This window comes from Psammomys obesus, unplaced genomic scaffold (assembly GCF_907164565.1).
Source record: "Psammomys obesus unplaced genomic scaffold, mPsaObe1.curated_primary_1811, whole genome shotgun sequence".
Lineage (NCBI taxonomy): Eukaryota > Metazoa > Chordata > Mammalia > Rodentia > Muridae > Psammomys > Psammomys obesus.
The window spans coordinates 16,312,741-16,326,832 of NW_026593286.1; the positions used below are offsets into that span (position 1 = coordinate 16,312,741).

At 53.0% G+C, this 14,092-nt stretch overlaps 1 protein-coding gene across 3 annotated transcripts in view; it reads right to left on the bottom strand.

The window, feature by feature from the left end:
- Speg (striated muscle enriched protein kinase) overlaps positions 1-14,092 on the bottom strand; it is a 49,654-nt gene that overhangs the window by 25,163 nt on the left and 10,399 nt on the right. For 2 of the 3 annotated variants that reach the window (XM_055616584.1, XM_055616583.1), the window contains exons 9-12: positions 4,844-5,019; positions 4,520-4,608; positions 3,462-3,637; positions 816-1,076 (exon numbers count right to left, since the gene is read on the bottom strand). In XM_055616584.1, coding sequence (XP_055472559.1) covers positions 816-1,076; positions 3,462-3,637; positions 4,520-4,608; positions 4,844-5,019 — 702 coding nt within the window. Of the gene's footprint in view, positions 1-815; positions 1,077-1,388; positions 2,172-3,461; positions 3,638-4,519; positions 4,609-4,843; positions 5,020-14,092 lie in introns of those variants that run through there. The other variant, XM_055616585.1, reaches the window with a different exon arrangement.

Below are 14,092 nucleotides of genomic sequence, written 5' to 3' on the forward strand. Positions count from 1 at the left end.
TTGAAGATAAGCCCACTGCCCAGACTTTTCTGTGTCTGGTTCGTGCCCACACTCTGTCCCACCTGTCATACACCCAGAGCAGATGTCTCTTGGTCCCACTCTATACTCTCTACCCGAGAGGCAGGCGCCCTCATTTCTGCTCTCCACTGAGAAAAGGACCAGGGCGGAGATGCCATTGACAGTAACAACAGCTGGTACCCATGGGCCACCAGCCTTGGACTTCTACAGAGCTTTGTTCTCTGCAGGGGTGATCCCACTAATCCTGCCCATCCCCCTGCCTGGCAGGTATCAGCACCATCCCTTTTCACAGATGGATGGCGTAAAGCTCAGGCTGGGGAAGTGACTTGTCCAAAGACATGCGCTTGTCAGCTTGCGGGGCAAGAACCGAGATGCCCAAGTCAGGTTTGTTTTCTAGATGTCAATGGACTCGCTCTGTCTTGGGAATAGTGAACACAGGAACATAACTTTCTGACCCAAGTATCAGTTTAAGTAGTGGTTCTCAACCTGTGGGTCATGACCCCTTGGGAGCCAATGACCCTTTCCCAGGGGGCACAGATCAGATATCCAGCATATTGGGTATTTACATTATGATTCTAGGTCACCGCAACACGAGGAACTATATTAAAAGGTCGCAGCATTAGGAAGGTTGAGAATCCCACGATAAGTGCTCTTTGTTGGTTGGTCAGAAGCCCACACTATCTCCTGGCCCCAGCAATTGGAGTTCCCTCTTGGGCATCCATTCTGCACCCAGGCCCTTCAGTCCCCTCCCCAGCTCTGTGCGCCCCAGCAGCCCTGGCGTCTGAGTGAGTAGTTACCTTTGGCTGTGCTCAGCTTGCAGGTGTAGACACCACTGTCGTCCTCATGTACAGAGGTGAGCAGTAGCTTGCATTTGCGGCCATCAAAATGCATCTTGCATTTGAGCAGCGCGGGCTGCAGCAGGCGCCCACGGCACAGCCAGTCTACCTCCACGTCAGCTGGACCTGCCACCAGGCACTCAAACAGCGCCATCTCCCCGGCCCCCACGTCCACGTCCTGCAGAGGGGCCAGCACGGCCAGGGACCGGCTTTCAGGGTGTGCTGAGGGGAAGGCAGCCACAGGGGGCACAGACAGAGCAGAGACACACAGGGCGAGGAAGACACACACACGCACACACAGAGAGACAGACAGATACAGAGAGAGAGATGCATTTTTGGTTCCTCTGGAGACTGGGAAAGCCCATCCGCCCCAGGCAAGACAGCAAGGAGCCCCTAGACCTGGCTCTGAGATGGGAACCCGTGTTGGCCCCCTGGGAGGGAAAAGTGATGAGAGGTGAGAGCGAATGGGGGGTTGGGGGAAGGAATCCGAAAAACGGCGGCGGCAGTAAAGAAAACACAGCACGCTAGCTGGGTACAAACTGGACTTTATTTGAGCTACGAAATAGTGTTTCGAAACCTCCACCCCGACTAGGACCCTGCTCCTGTGCTCAACCTGGCTACCTCTCCCATTCCCAGACGGAACATATTGGATGTGGCTGTGAAGAAGGGTGCCCCACTGGGTCCTAAGCTTGCCAGCAGCCAGGGCTTAGCCCCTGACCTCTGGTTTTTTGGTCTCTTGTGAAATAGAAAGTGTTGTGCCATTTAAAACCCATTTCTGAAATGTTCAGTACCCTGCCCCTTCCCAGTGAGCCTCCCATCCACTGCACCTGCCCCTCTGAGCCCCTCCATCTCACGGAGGCCATGTTCTGTCATCTAATTCTGTCTTATCCCACCTCAGCTCAGAGGCATTCTTCCCTGACTGTCACAGACACACAGACAGACAAACAGAAAGACAGACAGTGGCCTGTAGCAGCATAGCACATGCACTCGCTTGATGCTTCCTACGGGAAGACCGGGGGAGCTTGGCACCCCTCATGGTTACCCCTCCCCAGTACTCAGTCCTTCCGGGAGCCTCCTGGCCTGCACAGCCACATATCCGCTGGGGGAAGAAGGATCCACAGGGGCCCATGGGCTACCCCAGGGTGCTGCACAGGGTAGGGAGGAAAGGGGAGGCTGGGATAAGTCCGGGCCGGAGAGCCGGCTGGGTCTGTGGGCAGGAGGCAGTGAAACACAGCGAGGTCCGAGAGGTGCCTGAGACAGGGGTGCAGCTCGGAGGGTAGCGAGGGGCAGCGCAGGTGGCCCCCTGAGCTCACTCGCCTGTGTACAGACAAAAACCTCAGTCAGCAAGCGGCAGGTTAGTGCGGCACACACACGCACGCGCACGCACGCGCACACCACAGGCACACAGACCTGGCTAGGGCCCCCCTGGATATGAAGCTGCCTCTAAAACTGCCACTTTCAGCTCCCCATGGATAAGCACTGGGGCGAAAGGGCCAGTGGCTAGCCTGGTCTCTGGGGTTCCTCAGGCAGAGACCCTAAGCAACAAGGGGAGAAGTGTTCATAGCCGCTAGGAGCACCCCAAAGCCTGTGGGATACTGGAAGGAATCCCAAAGAGAAAGAAGCACCAAGACACAGACAGGTTAACACAGAAGTGAGGCAGGCCCAACCCCAGAGAAGGAAGAGGTCTGGAAACGGGACTGAAGAATTCAGAACTCAAAGAGGTGGCAATCACAGCAACAAGAGGAACCATGGAGAGTGAGGCAGGCGAGGCCTGGCACAGGAACCAGGACCACAGGTCTGGGCTCCAGCAGGACTTTAAGAGTGTCATGGGAAGCCCCTAGATCTAGTCTTCGCCAGGCTTGAAGGAAAGGTGCCCAGTGAGGGGCAGGGAAGGACCATGGCAGAATAAGGGGCTGAGATGTTCCTATTCCCGTGACAGCACATGGAAGGGAAGGTCAAACAGATGGCCAGCCTCTGGAGGAGTGACCCAGCAGCCTCCAAACGGCAACCTAGATAGAGCCTATTACACCTGCTGCAAGAGAACCCTGCTTTATGTCCCCAACTCTGAGGGCCCGGTCCTGTCCACACTTCGGGGCTCCATAATCCTGGCACTCCTGGTGTCCCTCCAATGTCCCAAGACGATGATACCCTAAGGCTCCCTTCGAACGGGTCCAGCACTCCCCACGGCCACCCCAACCACAACAGTTTCTGTACAATGAAACAGATGTGTGGGGAGAATAGGGGGTTGGGCACAAGAATAGGGCAAGTGTGTCAGGGAAGAGGTGGTCAAAAGCTTGGAAGAATGTGTAAATAGGATGGCTGGCTGCAGGGTGCAGGGCTTCAAGCTCCTGCTGGAAGTCACCAGGATGGAACGTGAGGCAGGCAGACTGGGGAGTCAGTCGAGTATGGAATGATTTGCTCTGTGATCTTGGGCGAGTCATTTCCTTTCTCTGGGCTTCAGTTTAGTCAACTACAATATAAGCGGCTGGACCAGGGAGCCTCCATGGCCCTTTCAGGGTGACATCCTATAACTGAGGTCGTAATGTGAGCTGTCAATGGGGTAAAGATGAGGACAGGCAGGGATTTCACGAGTCTGTGGCCTCTCACCTCGGACCTCCAGGCGGGCCTCACATTGCCGAGCGCCATACTCGTTGACTGCCTTGCAGGTGTAGAAACCAGCATCGCCCCTCTCGGCGGCCAGGATCCGCAACCGGCAGAGCCCACCCTCGGCCTCCTCTGCGAAGCGCCTCTGGTCTGGGCGCACTGGTTGACGATTTCTCAGCCTGTCAAAGAGACAAAGCTAGGACCTGAAGCCCTCATCTGCATTTGCAGCAACAGCAGGAGGGAGGCTGAAGAGCCATCACCTCCCCTCCCCAATGGCTTCCCAAATCTATATGGCTGATTCATATATATAAATCAATATGGTGATCTATATGCAACTCTGGGTCCCAAACCCAGGTTTACCCTGACTTCACCTTTCCACCCTCTTTAAAAACTTTCAGATCCGCTTGGATCTCTTAGATCTCAGAATCTAGTTTTCTTCTAAAAAGTTCTCAAATGACCCTGTATCTTATTCCCACATACTTGTAGCAGAAACATGGATTCCCACTCCCCAAAAGGGTATGAAGAACTTTCAATCTTAAAAGGAATACATATATATACACAATATATATACATACGCACACACACACACTGAGACCACACAATCAATTAAAAATAAAAAGGACAGAACCCCAAAACAGTGTGGGGGTGGGATGATGACATGCTGACTAATGTTCTGGGCACCTGGGATGCACAAGGCATGGCAGCTGAGAATTTAACTCAGACTTGGGCAGCTCAGAAACAAACTGTAAGGACTGGGTCTACCACAGGCCGAGCACAGAATGGCTTGGTTTCAAAATCCACCCTGCAGCAGCTGAGAGGGAGAGGGTCAGCCTTCTACAGGGCAAGAGGAGTTCTGACTATTCCTTCAAAGCGGGTGAACAGTCATTGCTCCGGCACCTCCCCAAGAGAGGAAGCCCTGGGCAGGCAGGACAGTGGTCCTGCTCTAGCTGAGATGGGGCTCCCATGAGAAGTTCTCTAAAGCTCTGCTCCCTTCTACCCACAGCGGTTTAGGCTTAGCCTGGGAAGTGGGAGAGAGGAGGGTTGAGGTGGCTGCTACTTACCAGGAGACCACAGGCTTGGGCTCCCCCTGCACTCGGATGCTCATAATGACGTCTTGGCCTTCTCTTACCGATTGGTCCATGAGCGACACCTGAAGGAAAATCCCAAAGCATCAGGGGTGACAGAGCATAGCACCGGCTGCTGAGAGCTGGGGGACTCGGGACACAGAGGTCACTTCCACACCAGTCTGTGACTCTCTCTGGGAAACAAGGGTTAATGGGGTGAGGCTCCATTAAACGCAATGCCTAAGAGTGGCCTCAAGATTAAGGGCTGTACAAAGGGACAGTGTCTACGGGAGGCTGGATACCAGCCTCAGGGGAGCTGACCTTGAAGGTTGGGGGGGCCTTGGAGGAAGAGTCAGAGGAATCCCGATCCTGGCTGGGGCTGAGCTTCATGGTAGGGGTTCGGGGCCAGGTCTCCCCAGGCTCTGGGAACTCCTCTGGGGGGCTCAGGTACTCCTCATCAGAGGTGATGGGACTGCTGAAAGGAGATGTGGACCCGCCTGGAGGAGAGATAGAGGATATCAGGGAAAAAGGACAGAGAGAGCCGGCTGGGGATGATGTAGAGAGGTGAGGCAGCTCCTGCAGGCCCAGCCTGATTTCACCTCCTGGTGAACCTCTCTGGCTGCTTGACTATGCCCAAGGACTTCCTCTCCCTGAGTCTGATTCCTCCTCTGTCAAGGCCTGCCAACTCTGACCCTGATGATATTCTACAGAGAATAGCCTGGAGCAAAAGATTCAGCCAGCGGCAGGGCCACTACTTGGCCTTGAGTAGAATCCTGAATCTATGTTACTAGCTCCAAAGGACAAAATAGGTATCTCTGGGACCCCACAAGAGCAGGACTGGTTTCTTGGGTGAGCTGGGCCTAGCGAAGAAGAGCACACCCCAGAGAAGCCCAATCCTGACCTCTTCCAGGACCAATGAGGCGGCAGTGTCCAGGCAGCCCTTCCCCCTCTCCCTTCTCAGCTTCCCCAGGGGCACCTGTTGGCGCCATCTCTACAACATGAACCCCAAGTTTTCAGGAGATGGCAGAATTACAGTCATCCATAGAAAAGAGTGGTTCGGCCTAGGAAAAGAGGAGGGGGGCACCTGAGTCTGCCTTGGGGGAGGGGTGTCCCCAGGGCCCTGAAGCTCTCCCCTACAACTGGCTAGGGGCCCAGCCTCGCTGAGCTGGCGTTTATCCGACTGCCAAATACAGACATGAATCTGCCACAGGCCCCCTGGCCCCTCCTCCTGGTTCCCCAACCCCAAGCCCCCAGCAGTACTGCACCCCAACTCACCCTGAGACTTTGCACACGGACCCCCGGCCTGCACCTTCCTTAAGCCTCTGCCCTGGCACCAGGCCCGCCTGTTCCCTGCCCACTGCCCACTGGCCTTAGCTCCCCAGGGAGCAGGCGTTCAGCCTGCCCAGCCCCACTCACTCGCTGACCCAGCTGAGGCCCTGCACTGAGCCGTCCCTGGGGGAGGGGAAGTGAGCCTAGGAGGGGGAAGAAGGAGGTGGGGGTGGCCAGCCAGCAAGAGGCTGGGCAGCAGGCAGGCGCTGGCTGGGAAGGTGGTGCCGGCTGAGACCACAGGGAGCAGCCCCTGGAGCGGTGGAATAGGAACAGGGGGAGGGGCGGAGCCCAGCCCAGCTGAATTTAGCCACTGCTCATTCCAAGCAGCAGGGGAGTCTGCCTTTCCTCTCTTTACAGCTTGGGACACTGACAAGAGCTGAGCCCACTAATGGGGCCTGGACTCCAGGTGTGGGGACCCCAGTCCTCAGAGGGGGGATAGGGGTAGTGTGGCATTTAATACCCTTGCCTGGATATTGAACGGATATCCTTGCCATAAACATTGACCAATCCACCATAGGAAGCGCCGAAAGCCAATGGTGTTGTGTTACCCTTTGCTTCACCCAAACCAAGACTCCTGTCCTGGGAATGCATGGCTGCCTAGCCTTAACCCTAGAACAGGCCACAACCAACTTTCTCAGACACAGAGAACCGAAGGACTGTCAGGGCTTTGTCGTCCTTCGCCCCTGCCCCCCATCAACTAAGGAAACTTAGTGCATGGCGGCTGCCTCCCAGGTCCTATACTAGGCAAGTCTGGGAGAGCAGGCTCTTTGGGACACAGGCCTGTATCCAGCTCAACCGTGGGCTCTCCTGGATCCCTATGGCAACTTGCCCTTCACCCATCAGCCCACCAGGGCCCATAACTAGGAAAGTATGGGCCACTCCCCACCAATGGCCAGTCCCCACCAGCATCCAGTAGGTAGGGAAGGGGCTTGAAAAGAGCAATAGAGACAGAGGTGTTGAGCTGTGACCACAAATTCATCTCCCTCCTTTATCCCCTCACTCCACCCAGGGCCACATTCCCAAGCTATGACCTGTGTTCCCCAGTACTGCCGGTGAGGAAGAGGGGTGGGGTCCAAGAGGAGGGCCCACTTTTAGGCTGGCTGTCTCAAGGTTGGGGAGGAGAGAGAAATCAGAATGGCACTTGCAGCTGGAGGCGTGGCCACCAGCTGACACTGGGATCACAGGCATGGCCCTTGTAAGAGGGAGCTCCTTTCCCTCCACAGAGCTTAGATTCCTGGCTCACAGGTCACCTCCAGGCTGGACAGTGCTGAGGCAGCTCCCTAGCCCAGGGAAGGAGGGAGGGGCAAAGATTTAAGACGGCTTGGCAAAGGCCTGCCAATGCCTCAGAGACACCTGGTGGCCATCAGGAGAATATCACCTAGGTGCTATCCAACCAATCAGCAAATTTAGGTCACATCTATTGGCCAGATTGCTAGCCCAGGGGGAGGGTCCCGCTCCCGAGGGGTAGGACGAGTGCACTCTGGGAAAAAAAAAAAAAATGGAGTGGTTTCTGCTCTGCCATAACCCCAAAGTTCGTCGCCCAGCTGGAGGATCCCAAGCTCCGTTGGCCTTGTGGGCAAAGGCACCTTTGTAGCCAGTGATCCATCTACAAACCCAGATTTCAATGTGGGAGATACACCAGCAAAGGACATAGCCAGCCAATTCTTCCACACCTTCCCGTTGAAGGACCACCCCTTCACATTTGACCCAGCTCTTTATGTGCTGACTCTAGCCACCCTTTCAACAGTGCTTTCAGGTCAATCCCATTCAATAAAAACCAGAATTAGAGAACCCATGGAGCAGGAACTCCCCAGGCCAGTAAGCAGTGCACCCAGTCGGTCCTAAGCTCTCCACTGTCTGTAGAGTTTTCACTGCAGTTACAGCTTTGCTGCCGCCCAGTACCTAGCACATGAATGGTGTCTCCCAAGGCTCTCTACGTCAGGACTGTCAGAGTAATGCTTGAACTACCCACACGGGTACCACTTGGGGCTTATTTTGAAATACAGATTCCCAAACCTCATCCAGCCAGCAGAATTGATTTTCTGAAGTGAGAAGTCAAAAACTGTATCTCTCCCCGAACCCCATTTCAAAAGGACTCTAGAGATTCCTAGGTACATGAACATTTTGAGACCTAGGCGAATCCTCACGGGAAAAGGAGAACTCAAAGAGGTGACGCTGCTGAGTCTCACTGGACTTGGCCATTCAACTTCAGAGCAGGGTTGTGAACCCATAAGTGGTTCTACAGCCTTCTGTTTACAATTACACCTGCCAGCTTCACAATTTGAGCTAGGTCTTTAACTCCAGGCCAGTGATTTTAAACATTTTGTCTTTTTTTCTCCAGTTGGCTGGGTTTTTTGTTTGTTTGTTTGTTTGTTAAGACAGGGTTTCTCTGTGTAGCTCTGGTTGTTGTGGAACTCACTCTGTAGTCCAGGCTGGCTTTGGCTTCAGAGATCTGCTTACCTCTGCCTCCTGAGTGCTGGGATTAAAAGTGTGTACCACCACCACCCAACTCGGTTGGTTTTCAAAGTTCACTGTACATTGGAATCCCCTGAAGAGTTCCTTGGGCTATGGCTGGCTGGGCCCCCTCTAATTCTCACGATTCATGGCCTGGACTTGGGCTGACAGGCTGTTTGGGTCATTTGTTTTGCAGTACTGGGGACTGGACCTAGGGTCTTGCACATGCCCTGCAAGCATTCCACTGAACTAGGCCTCCTTTTTCTGGTTTTGAGACAAGGCATCTTTATGTTGCTTAGGGTGGCCTTGAACTCACTCCGTATCCCTGGCAGGTTATAATCTCAACCTCCACGGTAGCTGGAGTTACAGGCCTGGGTCGCCAGAGGTCAACAGTCTGTGCATCCAGTACATTCTCGGGGGCTGCTGATGCCTTTGAAGACTCAGAGGACCACTCCTCTATGGTCTCTGCTGCCATCCCAACCTCCCCTCTAGAAAAAGCCTTATTACTCTGTGTCCCCCCAGCTCCCCACAGGCTACTCAGGGTGCTTCCAAGGCTTGAACTCCCCAGATAAGGCTTCTCTCATTCGTCTCACCTCATCCCCAAGTCTTACAGTCCACACAGCCCTTAATCTGTCCTTCAAGGTCTTTAGGCATGGCTGCAAGGGCTAAGATGTGGAAAAAAACACGGTCATGTAGTTAGGGGGCTTTGGCTTGATAAGGACTAGCCAGATACACTTGAATGGAATAGTAAGCAAGAATGGGGACAAGGTGGCAAGGGAGGAGCCAATAAAGGCCCCACAGATGTCTCTTGACTCTGGGAATAGTGGAAGAGGTGGTATGTAAAATAAAGTTTGTTTTACAGACGTTAGTACAAAGCAAAACAAACAAACTATGTGAGGTAGAAAGTGTAGGCTCGGAGGTCTGCAGAGTAACGGTCTGGGAATGAAAGTGGGTGACAAAATAAAGGGGCAACAGGCACGGGGCAGCATGCTTTTAATCCCAGCACTTGGGAGGCAGAGGCAGGTGGATGAATCTCTATGGGTTCGAGGCCAGCCTGGTCTACAAAGTGAGTTCTATGACAGCCAGGGCTACACAGAAAGATCTGTTTCAAAAGAAAAAAAAAAAACAGAAAGAAAGAAAGAAAGAAAGAAAGAAAGGAAGAAAGAAAGAAAGAAAGAAAGGAAGAAAAAAGGAAGGAAGGAAGAAAGGAAAGAAGGAAGGAAGGAAGGAAGGAAGAAAGGAAGGAAGGAAGGAAGGAAGGAAGGAAGGAAGGAAGGAAGGAAGGAAGGAAATAAAGGGACAACATAAACCGTGTGAGCACAGGAATCCCGTGTCACGCCCCACCTGAGAGAGACTCTGCCCAATTTGTATAGAAGGCGGAGGCCACTGAAGAACTGGCCTTTGCTCTGAAGGCCAAAGAGAGCCCCATGTGGTTTGTGGGGAAGGAAGAATGGGCTGAGGGTCAGCCAGCACCTCCATATGGCCTGGCCTTCACTTTTGCCTCCATTTGTACAGTCTTGGAAGGTTCCACACAGGTGCTTTTTGAAATGGCTGCCATAGTGAATATCAGTGAGGAAGCGAGGGGAAGGGAGGGCTGGGCTTGGAGGTGGGGCTTGTCTAGTGTGTGGGCATGACCATTTCCCCAGGACTCCCTGGGGTGAGAAGAAACACGGCTGAGAGTATTTCAGGTTTAGTTTTAAATGTATGAAACACTGGTAAGATTTTCACATGGTCAGCCTGACCCAGCCAGGCAAGTGTTGAATTTCTCACATATGATTATGCTGGATTGCTCTGGGCCAGGGAAGCTGTTTGCAGCCACTCAATTGAGTCTCCGTTCTTGTGACAGGTGGTGGGTGATAGATAAGCTCCATTTTAAGTGACAGCCTTGGGGAGTCAGCCCACAGGTACCCCTGATGCTGACAGGCAGGATTGGGGAGGGAGAGCTGAGTCTGAGTGAGTAGAGCATGGCACCCTGCTTTCTCACATGTCCAGATCCCACTGAAATGGATAACAGGGAAGTGAGGTATCCAGAGAGCTCTTTTATTAGCAGCCACTGTCATTGCTAGGGAGGAACCTGAAACTATGCACACAATTGCCTAGGACCCAGTCCAGGAAAAGAGGGTAGAGGCTAGTGGCACCATTTCTTCCTTTCCTTTTGTGTTCATGCTGCCCAATAAATACCCTCTTCTCAAACATGTTAGTAGCGCTCTTAAACACAAGACTAAGAGAAGCCACAATGAATGTCGTCTCCTGGTCCAAATGTTGGGGTCCAATTCTCTATCCACTCAGAACCTCACTAGTCTTACTGAGCACATAGCTCATCCATTAAGATCCTTACATGACAGACCGAAAGAAGGATGAGGACAAAGAGATGCAGACAGAGACAGGGAAAGACAGACAGACAGACAGACAGACAGAGAGAGAGAGAGAGAGAAAGAGAGAGAGAGAGAGAGAGAGAGAAATGAAGCCAGCTAAGTTAAACTGAAGAGGCCGTCTTGGCTGGAAAATGCAAGACCTTGGGTTCCAACACATGAGAAATGCAGTGAGAAGGAATGGACACTTTGAGCCTCTTTCCTCCTGGCCAGAACTAGAGGGCCTCCTGCCAGAGTTCACAGTAGAAAGGACCCAAGATCAGGAAACAGGTCCAGAGCCACACAGGACAGAGATGGAGAGTCAGGAAAGGAGACAGAGACACTCCCTTCCCCAATCTAGCTACTTATAGAGGCCTGGGCAATCTCCTCCCTACAATCTCAGGGCACACAGTAGCCCCAATCTCTTCAGAGTGGTAGGAAAGGGGACTGTACAGTGCAGTGGTTAGAGATGTTCAGCCACCAGTTGATCTAGTTTAGCATCCTAACTGAGGTGGGGGGGGGGAAGAAGCAACAGATGAGACTGTTTAACATGCATGACAAGTAAGACGACATTATCTAAAAACCGAAGTTCCTAATTGCACTAGCCACATTTCACGTGCCAGATGCCCTGCGCAATCGGTGTACCACACTGCACAGTACAGACCCAGGACACCTCCCTTGTCGTGCAAAGGCCTGCCGGTCAGCACTGCCCTGCAAGACCTTGCTAACACTTCCCAAGTCTCAGCTGCCTCATGAGTGACATGGACACAACAGCCAGACCTCCTTCCCAGAGCTGGGTTAAAGGTGACTATGTGATCAACAGTGGGCCTAGTACATAGGAAGCACTCAGCAAATACCAACTGGTTATTTTTCATCCAACACACACACTGATTTGTTACTTGGATAAGTAATTTCCATTACTTATCACATTGCTGATAACATTCCCAGGCAGATTCCCAGGCTTCTGGCCTAGCTCAAGCTCGATGTAATCATATACTTTTTCTCCCCCATCTGTAAGATTGCATGCCTCTGTGTGCACACACACACGCACACACGGCTCCACATATGTATATGAGGATATATATGACACATATGTTTCTCCATCCATGCACACACACGCACACACACAGGATGCAATTAGAGCCTGAGGAAAGAGACGTGAAAAGGCTTGAAAAAAAAAAAAAAGTACACTGGGCCTGGAGAGATGGCTCAGAGGTTAAGAGCACTGGCTGTTCTTCCAGAGGTCCTGAGTTCAATTCCCAGCAACCACATGGTGCCTCACAACCATCTATAATGAGATCTGGTGCCCTCTTCTGGATTTCAGGCATACATGCAGGCAGAATACTGTACATAATTAGTAAATAAATCTTAGAAAAAAAAATTACACTGTTGGCACTCTGCAAACAGAAGCAACTGTTCGGAGACAGGGCACCTGGCACGGGTAGGTACTCAACAGAGGCCTGTGTGACAGATGTGGCAGCTATCAGAAGCTCCGACCTCAGTTAGGCACCCACCTCCCACTTCAGAGACTCCCTCCATCTAAACCGTGCTTTAGAGTTATTCAGTGGGGGAGACGAACTCACGGTTCGGGCGAGGCTGCCTTCACAGTAGCCCCTGCTCCCCCAGGCCAACGGCTGTATTCCGTAGGTGCTGGGGTCCTGGTTACTGTAGTTCCCAACCAAGAACTGACATCTGTGGGTTTTCAAAAGCAGGCCCTGATGGGGTGGGGACCCCTGGAGCTCACTGGGCATCCAACCTTGTTTCCGTGGCACTGAGTGTAAGGGTGGGAAGGCGGGAAGAAAGGGCAGTGGCTCAGTGCAGGTCTCTGCAGTGGGGACAGTGCCAGTCCCCGCGGCCAGACAGCCCCATCATCCCTACTCACACACACCGGGCCTGGGACCCCCTCATTGCCAAATGTCTTTGCCACCACTGGTTCTGCCTGCTCCAGCTCCTCTACTTGGCCCCGTGGCCTCCATCCAACTACTCTAGACCAAACAGTGCCTTGTAGGGTAAGAAAGTCAGCTTGCTCTGCAAGCAGTGCTGAGTCTGGACCTGCCTGCCAGCATCTTGGGCCCCGGAGCCAGTCTGACTTATGGGGGTGACTGCTCCATTGCTTGGTAGAACCTAAAGACATAAGGAAAGTTCTCTGGCTCTCCGGGATGAAGCAGGCACAGAGATGTCGTGACAAGCTGAGGACCTGGGGGGAGGAGCAGGAGTGGAGTCCCCAAGGCACAGTCAGTGTGAAGAAAAAAAAAGGGGGGGGCAGGAAAGGACAAGGCACTTTCTAGATCCTCATGGAAAGCTGAGCTCATGTACACGACATCAACCTCGAACGCTAACAACTAACATTTGTCTACAGCTTTACAGTCCATAAAGCTCATTCGCACACTCACTTCCAATCCGTGAGGATGGCATAATTATCCCCGGTTTACAAATGAGGGAAGCTGAAGCTCAGGGAGCTTCAACGTGGCAAACACAGAACTCCCAGTCAAGTGCTGACAGCTGCCATGCCCCAAACTGCTTTCCCAACCTTAAAAGGCTCCCAGGTGGCCACCAGCCAGTACTGGGGCACCTCACATCCTGTCTCTTGCCAACTCTCAGTCCAAGCCAAGTATTGACTAGAGTTCTGGAGCCAGGCAGGCCTGGGGCCCTTAGGAGAGCTGGGAGCTGAGTCAGAGGCCAGATCCCAGAGGTGATGGAAGGTTGAAAGCACGAAGTGGAGGGGTGGGCATGATTCAGCATAGTGGGAGAGTGAGGAGAGGAGAAAGCTGAAACACAGCCCCAGGGAAGGATGTGGAGTGAAGGGAAAAGACCACAAGCAGACATGCCACCAAAGAAGCTAACACAGCCCAAAGGCCGATACCAGCGCCCACCAAGAACTCCCGAATGGGAGTGCTGAGGCTCTGAAACGGTGCATACAGGGAGTCCCAAGCATGTCTCTGCAACCCTGAATGGAAGAAAGGCACAAGACAGGTATGCCAACTCCCAGCCTCCTCCAGGGCCCTGGAGTCTTAGTGCAACTGTCTGAGCTCTGGCCTCCCAGCCAGTCTAGACACCCGTTGATAACATCCACCTCTGTGGGTTCCGCCAGTACCTTTTCCTGATATAATACCCACCTCACCCCCTCCTACCACCCAGGATCAGTAGCACATTGTTAAACCCAGCCACCTAAAGAGTAGAACTGCCATGCACATACATACTGGCCCAGCCCTGCCTGAACCAGAAAGATTGCCAAGCTGGAACCCAAAGGAAGCATTCTGACACCAAGCGAGGGTCTTCGTAAGAATAGGCAGGGGTGCCCCAGCATGGCCGTGTCTGAGTGGTACTCTCAGCTGCAGCTCTGTAGGACGTGAGATCTAACAGGAACAGAAACAGCACTTGGATTCTTATTCCTTCCTTCCTTCCTTCCTTCCTTCCTTCCTTCCTTCCTTCCTTC